A 10,964-nucleotide genomic window follows, 5' to 3' on the forward strand; every position below is an offset into this window, starting at 1 on the left:
GAGTAGATGTGAACTTTTGACAAAAAAGACAGGGAAAGCCAACAGTGAGATCTCATGGAGGAATGTGAGAGAGAGGTTTGAGATTTTCAATATAGCTTCTTATTTAGTTTTCTTGCTGTTATGGTCTATGACAATGAGTAGTTTTGTTCTCCAGATCAGACGAGGTCTCAGTTTCACATCTGTGGCTCTGCTGGTAACTTGAATATGGAAAAGAATCTAGAGATCATAAAGCTGCAGTTTTGAAGTATCTGAGCATATGCCTGTTGTGCCTGTACAGATTTCATAAACATAACGCATATTACCAGCTTTTTATGTAATCCAAAACATCATATGTCACTTACTTCTCTGTTGTTTCGTTAACATCAAACCATTACATATTCTGACAACAATCCGATCCCTCGGTAGCTTTGTAGCTATCTAATTTTTTTCCTTCCCATGAACAATCCCGACATCTACGTCTAACTTCAGTAAAATCTCAGAAACATTAAATGATGTGAAAACTCATTATCTTTAGGAATAACCGATGTCCATCGGACAATCTATCGAATGTGCCGCCAAGAACGACCACACCGCACGAATTCGAAGGTGATATCGCCGAAGCAGGAATCTGTGCTATATATACATCTTAAATGAAGGATGAAAAAGATATCGAGGTATTAACAAATCACTTTATTTGTTTTCCAATCCTTATGTTGTTTGTTTGCCAAATATTATTTTGCATAAAAACATCTGTATTTTCTTTTCTTTTCTTTTTTAATTTGCAAAGTCCCACGTTGCCTATATGTTCTTCACTTGCCTCTTCTGCTTAACTCATAGCATATTGTAAAGATAACAGCAGCTGCAGCAACCGCAACTCCAAATGCCCGTTGTGCCACTGCTGCAGGAACTTTTCTCGGTGGAACAAATCCCAGTTCTGATAATCTCTTGTGTGAAACTGCATAATCCCCAAAAAACGTGTCCTCGTCCTGTCGTATACATCATATTTAGTCTAAGCTTTTCATGAAGCTGGGGAATCATCTTTGAATAACGTCCCTATAAAATTTTGATATACCTTTGCATACAGCTCAACATAGCAGCGGAACTTGGGATCTTCCACTAGAACCTTGTCAGTTTTCAGTTGTAGCAACCCGGGAGTCTCCCCCTTCAGAAGTTCGCTGAAATCAAATTTTATCTACTTAAGGTATGCATTCCCAACAATTTCTTTCATCAGTTACTAAAACATGACTGATTTTTCCCCTTCTTACACAAAGTATGAGTTGTCAAACTTGAGAGGATCCTTTGTCCAAGGGCCTTCAAAGCTCGATCTTTCCTTATGTGCTCGTCCCTACAGAAAATCCGTCGAAATTGATACAATAACTTCTTTGTTTGTTTTTTCCTGATAAAAGTGTTCAAATTTGTTTTTGTGACCAGTGAATAGTAGTGTACCAAAGTGTGGCCTCCAGAGAGAGCTACAATGTCCTTATCGGATAGACCCATCCGAGAGAAGACAGTTCTTAGATGCGAGGCACCTGCTATAGCGGAAAAAAAAGGCTTGGGATTCAATTATAGTTTGTAATATTGGATGAGTCATGGATTTTGGTGGCACGAGGAACCTTGATTCGGGTCTGGAAGTTCTCCTTCATCCGGGGAATCTGCATCCTGAATCATATACTGAGGTCAGTAACTCCACAAACACTAAAGGTTTTAATAATTTTTTCATTAGGATTTTGACTGATACGTATATGCTGATGTTTTGTTGTAAATGTATGTACCTTACGACCGGGATTGAATTCAATTGCTGGGCCACCAGTAACTTCCACTGCAACGACTCCAGCGAGCTGAGAAAATAAACAACTTTCAGGCACATTGAGGAGGAAAAAGTTCACGGTTTCTTGGCTAGAGATTCCGGTAAGTTACCTGATAAAGATCTGCGTATGTGATTCGAGGATGCTTTGCCTTCACTTCCTCTGAAACCAAAAACCCAAATCCAGACATCAACAAAGGACAGGGCAGTTGAGACATTAGATAAAAAAAACCCAACTACAAAGACTGGTGAAGAACAGAGCCATGTCTCACCACAAAACTGCACTGCTTTCTCCAGTCCTTTGTTTGGTGGCCGTTTCAGCTCTTCCTCGAACCTGATTGATCCATTGGGGCCTCCGGTTTTGTTCTTGGCATCATATGTTCCCGCATCATGCCACCTTTTTCACGCCAAAACATGAGACAACGGAGAAAGATTCAGTAGAATAATCACATATTGAGCTCCATATGCTTGAATTATATGTGGTCTGCATACTTTACGTATGTTTGGGAGAAGATTAAGGTGAAAGAAGAAAGTCATACGCTAAACGAAGCATGATGGGAGCGCAGTTTCTGGAGGAGACGAGAGCTCGAAGATCTCTACGAGCCTTCTCTATCTCCTTCGTGTACTCTGCATCAACCTGCATCGACATTGTCGTTGCTTCAGAACGGCAGACTCAGAATATGATGAAATGGATCGTGTCTTGGAGATATGCAATGTGTGTTATGCATGTATATATACAGTGGACGAACAATGGTTATGGGAGAAGAAATGCTGAAAAAGGGATTGATTGGAGCCAGGGAAAAGGCAAAGAATGTTTGGTAATAACATTGCTGGATATGGCCGTGGGAAGTGGGAAAGAAGAACCCATCTCGTAATCTTGGCATATATTCGCACTTCTCCTGCATCATTGCAATTGTTTTGCATATCGTATAAAAGCATACAAACTCTTTTATGTTTCTACATGTATAACATACAATACTATTATAGTCATATACTAACTCTTTGTTGCTCCTGTTTTTGTTAGTGAAGAACGCCCAGAGACAGCAAGTAGTCTAATTCCTAACGGATGTAATTTTTGTCGGTCTTAATGGAAGACAAGTACCCTTATTGTCGGAACCTTTTTGGGTCTTTCAACTGTTTCTTTTAAAATCTAATATTCCAAAGAAAACATGAGAATCACTCGTAGAAATCTACTCATCCATCCGTCACCAATGGACACACAGACGGATTCGTATAACGAAACGCCAATAGTTACACAGATGAGGAAGGAACCACCACCCACCATATCTCTCTCTCGATCGAACAGCAGCATCAATAATCCGACAAAGAGAGAGTTCTCTCTTTCTTAAAAGCTTTGAATATCTGTCCAAAAAATCATCATGGGACAAATGCGAAGGCATTTTTTACGTGAACATCTCCCAAAGCAGCTTTTGTTTTCTACACTTTGATGGCTTCGAGTCTGGCGCTGATAGCACCGCCCTTCTGCTTTTGGGACTCCATATACCTCATCGTGCTGGCGAAGAAGGATGATTCGGCAGATGGGTCGGATGCAATGGACGACTCGCTCTGCGTCTCAGTCTTTATCAGTTCGATCAAACTCTCGATTGCTTCTACAGTTATTTGTGGTATTCCTTTCTCAAAGAAATACAAGTACCTGCCCATTCATTTCACACGCTACGTTTAGCCTACTTTTTTTTTGAAACAATAACGTTATCCAGCCCTAGAGAACGTGCTCCAATGAGGAAACCAATTTAACTTCTTTAGTCTTATGGATAAACGACTAACTAAGCCTTTCGTTTCCAAACTTCGATTATGGGATGAGAAAAGGGATTTGAGAAAGTTACTTGTTCAGTATCTCAATGAAGAGGATAACAGATCCAGTGTTTCCCCGTGCTGCATTTGCCATTTGTTGAGCGGAATTTGCAATCTTCAGAGCCCGTTTCAGGCAAAGCAGAACCCTGTTTTCGTGTCAAGAAACCCGATTAAGCTATCTGAGAACCTGAATCATTTGCCGGTCTCCCTAAGTAGTGGTGAATATCTTTTCTTACTCTTTCTTTCTTCTTCTTTTTTCGGATAGAATCCTTTCAGGGTTCTATCACTATCACTGCTAAACGTAGAAACCAGAGTTGCAAAGCATTGGTAGAAGAAAAGAATACCTCTCCCCGTCTCGTATATTGTCATGATTGTCCACCCAAAAGAGATGAGAACATGCATAAACAGCACGGCACTGGTCAGGTTTCTTTAGAAGCTTTGCTGAATACTGCATCATCATCGGAAAAATATTGTCCTTAATAATCAACGTAAGCAAAGGCAATCAAATTTAACATATATATATATATATATATATAAATTATCGGGAATCATACCCCAGTAGCCTTATGTGTCAAAGTATCTCTATTCTCAACCCCGAAAACGTGCATCCTCTGCAGTGTGCCAATGATCAATTGTAATGCGGTCACTTGGGCCTTTGAGTCCTGTAGAAGAAAATACATTTCCTAGCATGAGGAGACTACAAATTCACCTACTTCTTTTGCTACAAACGTTGGACCGTGAAAGGAATGAATTGTCAGGCCCAGCAGATTAACTAACCGAAATTTCTTCTTCGTATAAAATGTAAGCCTGGGTGAAAAATTCGTATGCGATTGGTTCTTCATTACAATCATTTGCAGCCTGGTGAATCAGGAAAATGTGTAAGTGTATTACATAAGTAAAGAGAACGTGACATTTTCATTGGGAAATTTATCTTACCTCGGCACATTGCAGGTACAATCGGAATGCCAATTCAGGAGCCGGAACAATAGATAGAGCTTCAACGGTCTGAAACAAACAAAAAGATAAGCCCAAAAAAGTTTAGAACTGAGGACTGAAACAAAATAAAAACAAACCATAGTCCGATAATATAAACAAAAATATGATAGAAATAAGAACATGGCATGTCATCTGAAAGGCAGTTAATCGTATTTCAAAACCAACAATTGCTGGCCTCAACTTGGGTAGCGAAACTCGGCCGATATTAACTCAAATAACTCAAATTTGAAAACATTTGTCATTCATTCAAAGACAAGCCAGATACAGTAACTGTTTTCCAATCTTTCCATTTTATCTAATGGAAAAGTATTTCCATCCTCTACAAACTGAAGTGAATACTGTGGTCACAAACAACTAGAATAGGAAATTTATGAGATCTGACCTGATTCAGAAACTGGAAGATTTTAGTGGCTGTAATAGAAGCCTCTTTTCCAAAAGGATTTTCGTCCCCTTGGACTTGCAATCTCCTGATTAGCTACAATTTACGATAAAATAGGTAAGAATAGTCATATCTTCTTAAAGAGATGAATTCCACAAACTATATCATCAGATAACTATCCTCCTATAGTATTTCAGGGTTTACTAAGGATAAATAAAACAGTAAAATCAAGGCCCTTGTAGGATTGAAATCAACAATACCACAATGGGGATCAAAATTAAAATTAGTGCCAAGAGGTTCCAGAATTTATATCAAAACATAATGTCCATGCATTTTGAAAGATTCGTATACATAATCAAACCTTAAGAGCCGAAACAACAAGAGGAGGAATGGTGAATGTGAGACGCTTAGGCCCTCCAGTAAGGAAATGCTTCTTCAGGGTACTGAGGATCTACAAGCAAGAAAACATCAACTTAGACAGTGAAGGCCAAACCATAGAATGCAAAAATACATAATGAGACTTGGTGGATAAGTAGAATGTATGACTGGCTTGAAACTATAACAAATGAAGAACAAAAACTCTTGCAAAACAGTATGTTAGTGCAAGATGAAGTTCTTTGGGGGGGGGGACATGAAGAAGAAATCGACACTCAAGGTAATGACGAGAAAGACTAATCAATGATCTCAACAAGCAAGAATTAGATGCACCTTAAACATTTCTTCTTGATCATCATTATATAACATGTGAATGAGACGCGCAACAGAATTCTGCTCCTCCATAAAATCATCTTCATCAACCTAAAAGTGTAAGAGTAGGGAGAAACATCAGAAATAAACTTCGTTTAGGGTTTTGGTAGAATAAGAAGGTTCAGTCTCAGGGCACAGTATAAAAAGAAAATGACAGTAACAACCCCATGCTGCTGGGTCTCATCCAAATCCTTGACAAGCCCTTTTATCAGTTCAAGCAGTGCTTCAACCTACCAAAATAGATCAAGAAAAAGGTTAAAGTATCCCACCATCCAAACAGTTTGAAATGTAAGACTAGAAAGGTTATTGACCTTCTCTGCTGTAGCAATATGAGTATTGTTTCTCATAATACTTTGGATTATAACGGTTGCCATTACTCTCTTTGTCTCATTGTCGAGGTACTCCATGACAAGAGGGTAATTTGTTAATTTCAAAGCTGTGACAACATCATTGTACTTTTCCAGTGGAGAACTTAAAAGTGTGACTATCTGCTTTGTTGCATGGTTGTCATCAATCTTTCCTCTGCCAGAAAGTTGCTTAACACATGATCCCTGCGGAACAGAAGAATAAATTAGTTTTTCCAACATGAAGCACAGATGAACCGACAAAATCATATCAAGTAATGGAAACGTAGTTCCCTTCCCTTGCAGAATAACCACACAAGAGGACCAGGCACTAATCAAATCAAAATATCCATAATTACAATTGGAAATTATACTTCAGCATAGAAGAAAGGTGACAAGTTTCTTTTCAACAGTTACATTCAGAAGACCCGCACAGAGATACGTTCCCCAGCAGTTCAGTAGGACAACATACCAACACTTGGTCCGCATAATCAAGTCTATCAGGGTGAACATGGAGAGTGAATTTGAGAAGGGCCGAATATAAGGTCACTGCACCCAGGATCGGCATCTCTGCCTGCGCTTCTATCACCTGCATCATTACAACGATTGTACGCAATTAACAAACAAATAAAAAATGCATCATAAATACATAATTTCAGAAATCACACAGATCTACAGAACTTGATATGGAAAATAGTTATAAAATAGTATATCCAAACCCGACACATAAGAATCCGGATCTAACAAGAACAAATAATTCAAGCTGCATTCCAGAGCACTGAAGTGATACTAAAAACAGATCGTTTGCCGTTAAGACTCAAACTTAAAGTAGGAGAAGTAAAGAAAATAAAGAGTCGTGCCTTTTCCGCAGCTCTTGCTACTCTAAGAAGAAACTGAAGTGGGATTCCTGATATGCCAGTAATCCCCTCCATACAGAAAAGTAAAAATTGCAGTGTCCTAGACCCGAAGGTTACCTTTCCAATTGCATTATTCAACTTTGAAAATGCTTCTACTTGCAGAAAATAAGGTAGCACTTCAGTATTTGAGGCAGCGTAATTTGATAGCCTCTCCATTAGACGTGAAAGCACCGTCATGATGTCAACTGAAGGCTGGGAAAACAAGGGTAGAAGATGAGATCAGCATAAGGTTTATATATAGGTTAAAAAAAGACCAAAGGAATTCAGAGGCAGAAGTGTTACTGATCTCTAGGGAAACATCACATAACTACTTTTCTTTTTAACATCAGTGGGAATAGGTAAATGCCTAACTATGAGAGGATTAATTCGTGCTACCTGAAGTTGTGGACAAGCACCTAGAAGTACATCAAGAGTCTGCAAGTGGTATTCATCAGGAAATACTTGAATTATACAGTCCATAAGGTAGTATTGTGCAATCTCATCTCTGCAATTCACAATCTGGGAATTCATCACAGTAAAATCAATGTCTGGTCAGGATGCAAAATATGTTCATGTGGGTGTGTGTGCATGGGTCTATGCAGAAACACATACAAGCATCATATATTTGATAAAATGATTTTACCTGCTCTAAAACTCTTGGAAGAACAGTATCTCTGTACAAATCAAGATCAACACCTTCTAACTGACTCAGTACATGAAGATTCTTTCCAACCTGATAATGTAATGGGGGGAAAATGTAGACCTCCATCAATGCAAATGCATTGTAGGCAATCTTTCAAAACAAATTTACCAGCCGCAGGGGAGTAATATTACAAGATCACGTAGCTCACTCCTCTCTTTTTCCCGCCTCTCCTTTTCTCGGGTAGGTCCCTGCAGACCAGAAAGCCCGACAGCAACCTTCAACTCAGGATCAGCAAAGAGTAATGATTTACAGGCAATATAACACCTGCATGATCAGAAATCATGCCTCAAGATGTATTTTTATCTTCACTTCATGCAAACATTCTGATTGCCCATGCCAAACTCGAGAACAACAAATGATGTATCTTGATCACAAATCCTCTACTAACCTGATGTTGCATTCTGACCCACAATTTATTCATCTCCGTAAAGTTCAGTAGCACAAACTCGACAGCATCCATGACTGTATCAGCATCTCTGTTGAGGGCAGAAAAGGGATCAAGTATTGGATGAATGAAGATTTCACTATGCCAGTATCAGAAATATCTGAAATATAATCTTTTTAACCTAATGAAAAGGACAGTAAATAATGGTCCACTAGACATATTGCGTTCAACCAACACCCTAAATAATTTCAGAATCAACTAAGGATTCAGCAATTTGGAAAGTCCAGTAAAGGCTAGAACATTGTGCCAGTCCCAAATGCTATGAAGATGCAAAACAAATGGTAGCATCTAAGTGCTTACCCTTCATATTCAGAACCGATATCAGGCAATTTGTCTCGACTGATTTGAGCAAGATAACTTCTCAAGAAGAGACCACGAACAGGATGCTGAATCCCCCGACACATTTCAACAAGATCTTTAAGAATCTCCTTGGCAGGAGCTTCCTTGGATTTGATGTATACGGATCCTGCTGTACATAGCAGATACCTAAGGAAGGAAAAAGGACAAAATTTTAGTAATTTCATCTTTGGAATGCAGCAACAACAGCTAATGATCAAGATCATCTATGAGATTATTTGAATCAATGATCTTAACTATGGGTATCGGCCATTTAACGAGAGCATAAAGGATCCCAATTACAAAAGAAAAGAAAAGACAAGGAACCAACATTTCGGTTGTGTAAATTACTTACAATCGCGGTAATATGTTGCCAGCATGCTGAACCAGCTCGTAAAGTTCAATGACTGAGCACCCACGCCGAGTCTCTTCTTTGAAGAAAATTTCCAGTTTCCTCAACTCATCAAAAGCTCGCATATCTAGTAACATGCAAACGACAAATCACGGATCCCTAACCCTATTGGTTTGAATTAACAAGCGAAGGAAACATATCGGATAAAGAATCGGAGTCGAACCAGATCGGAACAAGAGAGAGACTCACAGAGTTCGTAGTACTTGTGAGGAGAAAGCTTCGAGGTGCGTAGCTCGCTTAGCATCTGAGCGGAATACTTCAAAGCATCTTTGAGATTATTCGAGTCCTGAAAACCACAACCGGATCAATTTCCAAGTCAAAAGGCAAAATTAGGGTTTCCACCCGATCTCCGCAAAATCTCGTGGCTTGACCCAAGCCAATCGAACAAGAAATTTCACAGATTCTCCAAGGGAATATAAATTTCCCGAGAAACAAACAGAGCCCAACGAAAAATAAAAAGAAAAGCATAGGCTTGAACTACCATGGCTCGTTGCATGTAGAACGCGTTCTGCTTGAGGGCTGCAACTCCAGCTGCGAGCCATTTCTCTTCATCTTCGGCTCCGTCTGCGATCATCTTCTCTCTCTCTCTCTCTAAATCTCGATTTCTGGGTTTCTATCAATGTCAAAAGAAAACAACCTTTATAAGTCTTCGGTGAGAGTAATGCCCTGTTACGCACGTGTATGTTTTCGAAGCGATCTTCACCGTTTGATTTGGATACATCATGGCTCAATCAGAGAATAATATCATACATCCCTTGCCAACGAATTTAACGATTACACTCGCAAGTTCTATCCTCCTTTCGAATTTAACTCAAGAATTTGACCATCTGATCCAAGTACATGTACGTATAGGCTCGTGCAATGGGCAAACCCTTTTCGTCTGAAGCCGGTGCAATACCGTGGTGGTTACAAAGGTTGAGGATTTTTAATATTGGTATATAACTATATTGCCTTCCTAAAAGAATAGCATCAGTTTTTTTTTCTCTTACAACCTCGGTGTCTTAGACCTATCTAAGGGACGGACTTCCCCTGGAATACAAGGAAAAACATAAACCAATGTCCGAACACACGACCGACCACTTCACAACCAGCCTGTTCTATCTCCTCTCGTCGAAAGGTATCGTGGGTCAGAATGGGACGGTGTAGGGTAAAGCATGTATATCGGCTTCGGGCAGAAAGCGGGCACTTGGCCACTGCGTCCAAGAACTACTACTTCCCTGTCTGGTATCGAGACCGCTAACTTGACATCTCTCAGCACCAATGTTATGACTGTTTGGCTTGATGAACCACCATTCTTGATCTTCAGAGTCAGGTAGCTCACTCTGAATCGGGTCGGGAGCCCAATTATCGATGAGATTTAGAAACTGCACAGCAACTTTTGGAGGGCAGATAGAGCACAGGCTTGAAGGTTGAACTATTACTTCCGTGGTAGAGCATGGCTTCTCTTCGCTCAGTTCCACCATCGGTTGCTCTGGATGACTACACGAGGAGGACGGCATCTTGATATGCATAGGAGAACCAAAAAGGGCACCCCTTTTGTTATCTTTGGTGAAGCTTAGAGCATGTTGTGGGGCTACACTTGCAGATGTTGAACATGATTGATCAACCAACTCTCTAGGAGCAGGTTGAGATGCTTCAATCCTTCCCCGGAAAGAAAAAGGCTCGTCATCCTTGCTGGTTAGCACTTCAGGATCTTTCTGCCTTTTGACAGGCAACCTGATCCGTATGATGCTTTCTTCACATTTATAGTAACAATTTGAAGAAAGAGTATCATCAGTGTGCAAATGCATGAGAAGCAAACAGACCCAACAAATATACGGCCTTCCCCAGGGAAGGAAGGAACACAAACAAACTCACCAGAGGTGGTGTGATGCTTGCCATCGAGTGGCAGGCTCTGCTTCGGTATCTCATTGCTGTTAATAGTACTGTCACAGGAGTTTTGTGATGCAGTTTGATTCTCCCGTTCATCGGTAAGGCAGCTCTTCTCCAAAAGTTCAGCCTCATTATCTATTATCTCGCAATTTTTTACAACTTTCTGTTTATCCTCGGTATCCACGTCTTTATGCCGTCTCTTATGACTGTGCTTTTTGCTCCCGTCCGTCCCTCTTTCC

General features: G+C 40.0%; 3 protein-coding genes and 1 long non-coding RNA gene across 5 annotated transcripts in view; 1 reads left to right on the top strand and 3 right to left on the bottom strand.

Moving 5' to 3' along the window:
• Positions 1-81: 81 nt before the first annotated feature.
• On the top strand, positions 82-2,192 carry LOC104804272. The gene is made up of 5 exons (XR_770326.2): positions 82-193; positions 601-653; positions 1,064-1,180; positions 1,411-1,655; positions 1,790-2,192. It is a non-coding gene; the product is annotated as an uncharacterized LOC104804272 (long non-coding RNA).
• On the bottom strand, positions 651-2,847 carry LOC104804273 (L-ascorbate peroxidase 5, peroxisomal). 2 transcript variants are annotated; one of them, XM_010528506.2, is made up of 9 exons: positions 2,323-2,847; positions 2,056-2,180; positions 1,897-1,946; positions 1,752-1,817; positions 1,593-1,638; positions 1,426-1,508; positions 1,245-1,324; positions 1,052-1,154; positions 651-965 (listed from the first exon to the last, which is right to left on the bottom strand). In XM_010528506.2, exons 1-9 carry the CDS (start codon positions 2,430-2,432, stop codon positions 789-791), a joined length of 840 nt encoding a protein of 279 aa, XP_010526808.1. In that variant the 5' UTR covers positions 2,433-2,847; the 3' UTR covers positions 651-788. The 2 variants fall into 2 exon arrangements, with proteins under 2 accessions (XP_010526808.1, XP_010526807.1); XM_010528505.1 differs by having other exon boundaries at positions 1,426-1,511; positions 2,323-2,786.
• A 102-nt stretch (positions 2,848-2,949) lies between these two features.
• LOC104804271 (vacuolar protein sorting-associated protein 35A) lies at positions 2,950-9,466 on the bottom strand. Its single transcript, XM_010528504.2, has 21 exons — positions 9,335-9,466; positions 9,043-9,139; positions 8,797-8,920; positions 8,406-8,591; positions 8,049-8,136; positions 7,792-7,848; positions 7,601-7,690; positions 7,354-7,476; positions 7,036-7,170; positions 6,534-6,650; positions 6,029-6,268; positions 5,882-5,947; positions 5,679-5,768; positions 5,332-5,421; positions 4,974-5,066; positions 4,532-4,600; positions 4,373-4,453; positions 4,150-4,257; positions 3,940-4,043; positions 3,628-3,741; positions 2,950-3,437 (listed from the first exon to the last, which is right to left on the bottom strand). The coding sequence occupies exons 1-21, from the start codon at positions 9,425-9,427 to the stop codon at positions 3,221-3,223; spliced, it is 2,382 nt and encodes a 793-aa protein (XP_010526806.1). The 5' UTR covers positions 9,428-9,466; the 3' UTR covers positions 2,950-3,220.
• A 234-nt stretch (positions 9,467-9,700) lies between these two features.
• The window catches only part of LOC104804274 (DNA ligase 1), a 2,920-nt gene continuing 1,656 nt past the window's right edge, over positions 9,701-10,964 (bottom strand). The window contains exons 3-4 of the mRNA XM_010528507.1: positions 10,711-10,964; positions 9,701-10,588 (exon numbers count right to left, since the gene is read on the bottom strand). Of these exons, the coding sequence (XP_010526809.1) occupies positions 9,981-10,588; positions 10,711-10,964 (862 nt within the window). The 3' untranslated portion in view covers positions 9,701-9,980. The remainder of the gene's footprint in view (positions 10,589-10,710) is intronic.

The sequence above is a fragment of the Tarenaya hassleriana genome, unplaced genomic scaffold, assembly GCF_000463585.1.
Source record: "Tarenaya hassleriana unplaced genomic scaffold, ASM46358v1 Cleome9, whole genome shotgun sequence".
Taxonomy (NCBI): Eukaryota; Viridiplantae; Streptophyta; class Magnoliopsida; order Brassicales; family Cleomaceae; genus Tarenaya; species Tarenaya hassleriana.

What these genes read in the sequence shown, in the direction of transcription:
- LOC104804273 (XM_010528505.1), bottom strand. Translation starts at nt 2,432, where the DNA reads ATGTCGATGCAGGTTGATGCAGAGTACACGAAGGAGATAGAGAAGGCT. An exon ending in ACTTCCAGACCCGAATCAAG is followed by an intron (nt 1,512 to 1,592) that starts GTTCCTCGTGCC and finishes TTTCCGCTATAG; the next exon opens with CAGGTGCCTCGCATCTAAGA. An exon ending in TTTGACAACTCATACTTTGT is followed by an intron (nt 1,155 to 1,244) that starts GTAAGAAGGGGA and finishes ATTTGATTTCAG; the next exon opens with CGAACTTCTGAAGGGGGAGA.
- LOC104804271 (XM_010528504.2), bottom strand. Translation starts at nt 9,427, where the DNA reads ATGATCGCAGACGGAGCCGAAGATGAAGAGAAATGGCTCGCAGCTGGA. An exon ending in ATCGGTTCTGAATATGAAGG is followed by an intron (nt 8,137 to 8,405) that starts GTAAGCACTTAG and finishes TGCCCTCAACAG; the next exon opens with AGATGCTGATACAGTCATGG. An exon ending in TCTTCCAGTTTCTGAATCAG is followed by an intron (nt 4,601 to 4,973) that starts GTCAGATCTCAT and finishes TGTTTGTTTCAG; the next exon opens with ACCGTTGAAGCTCTATCTAT.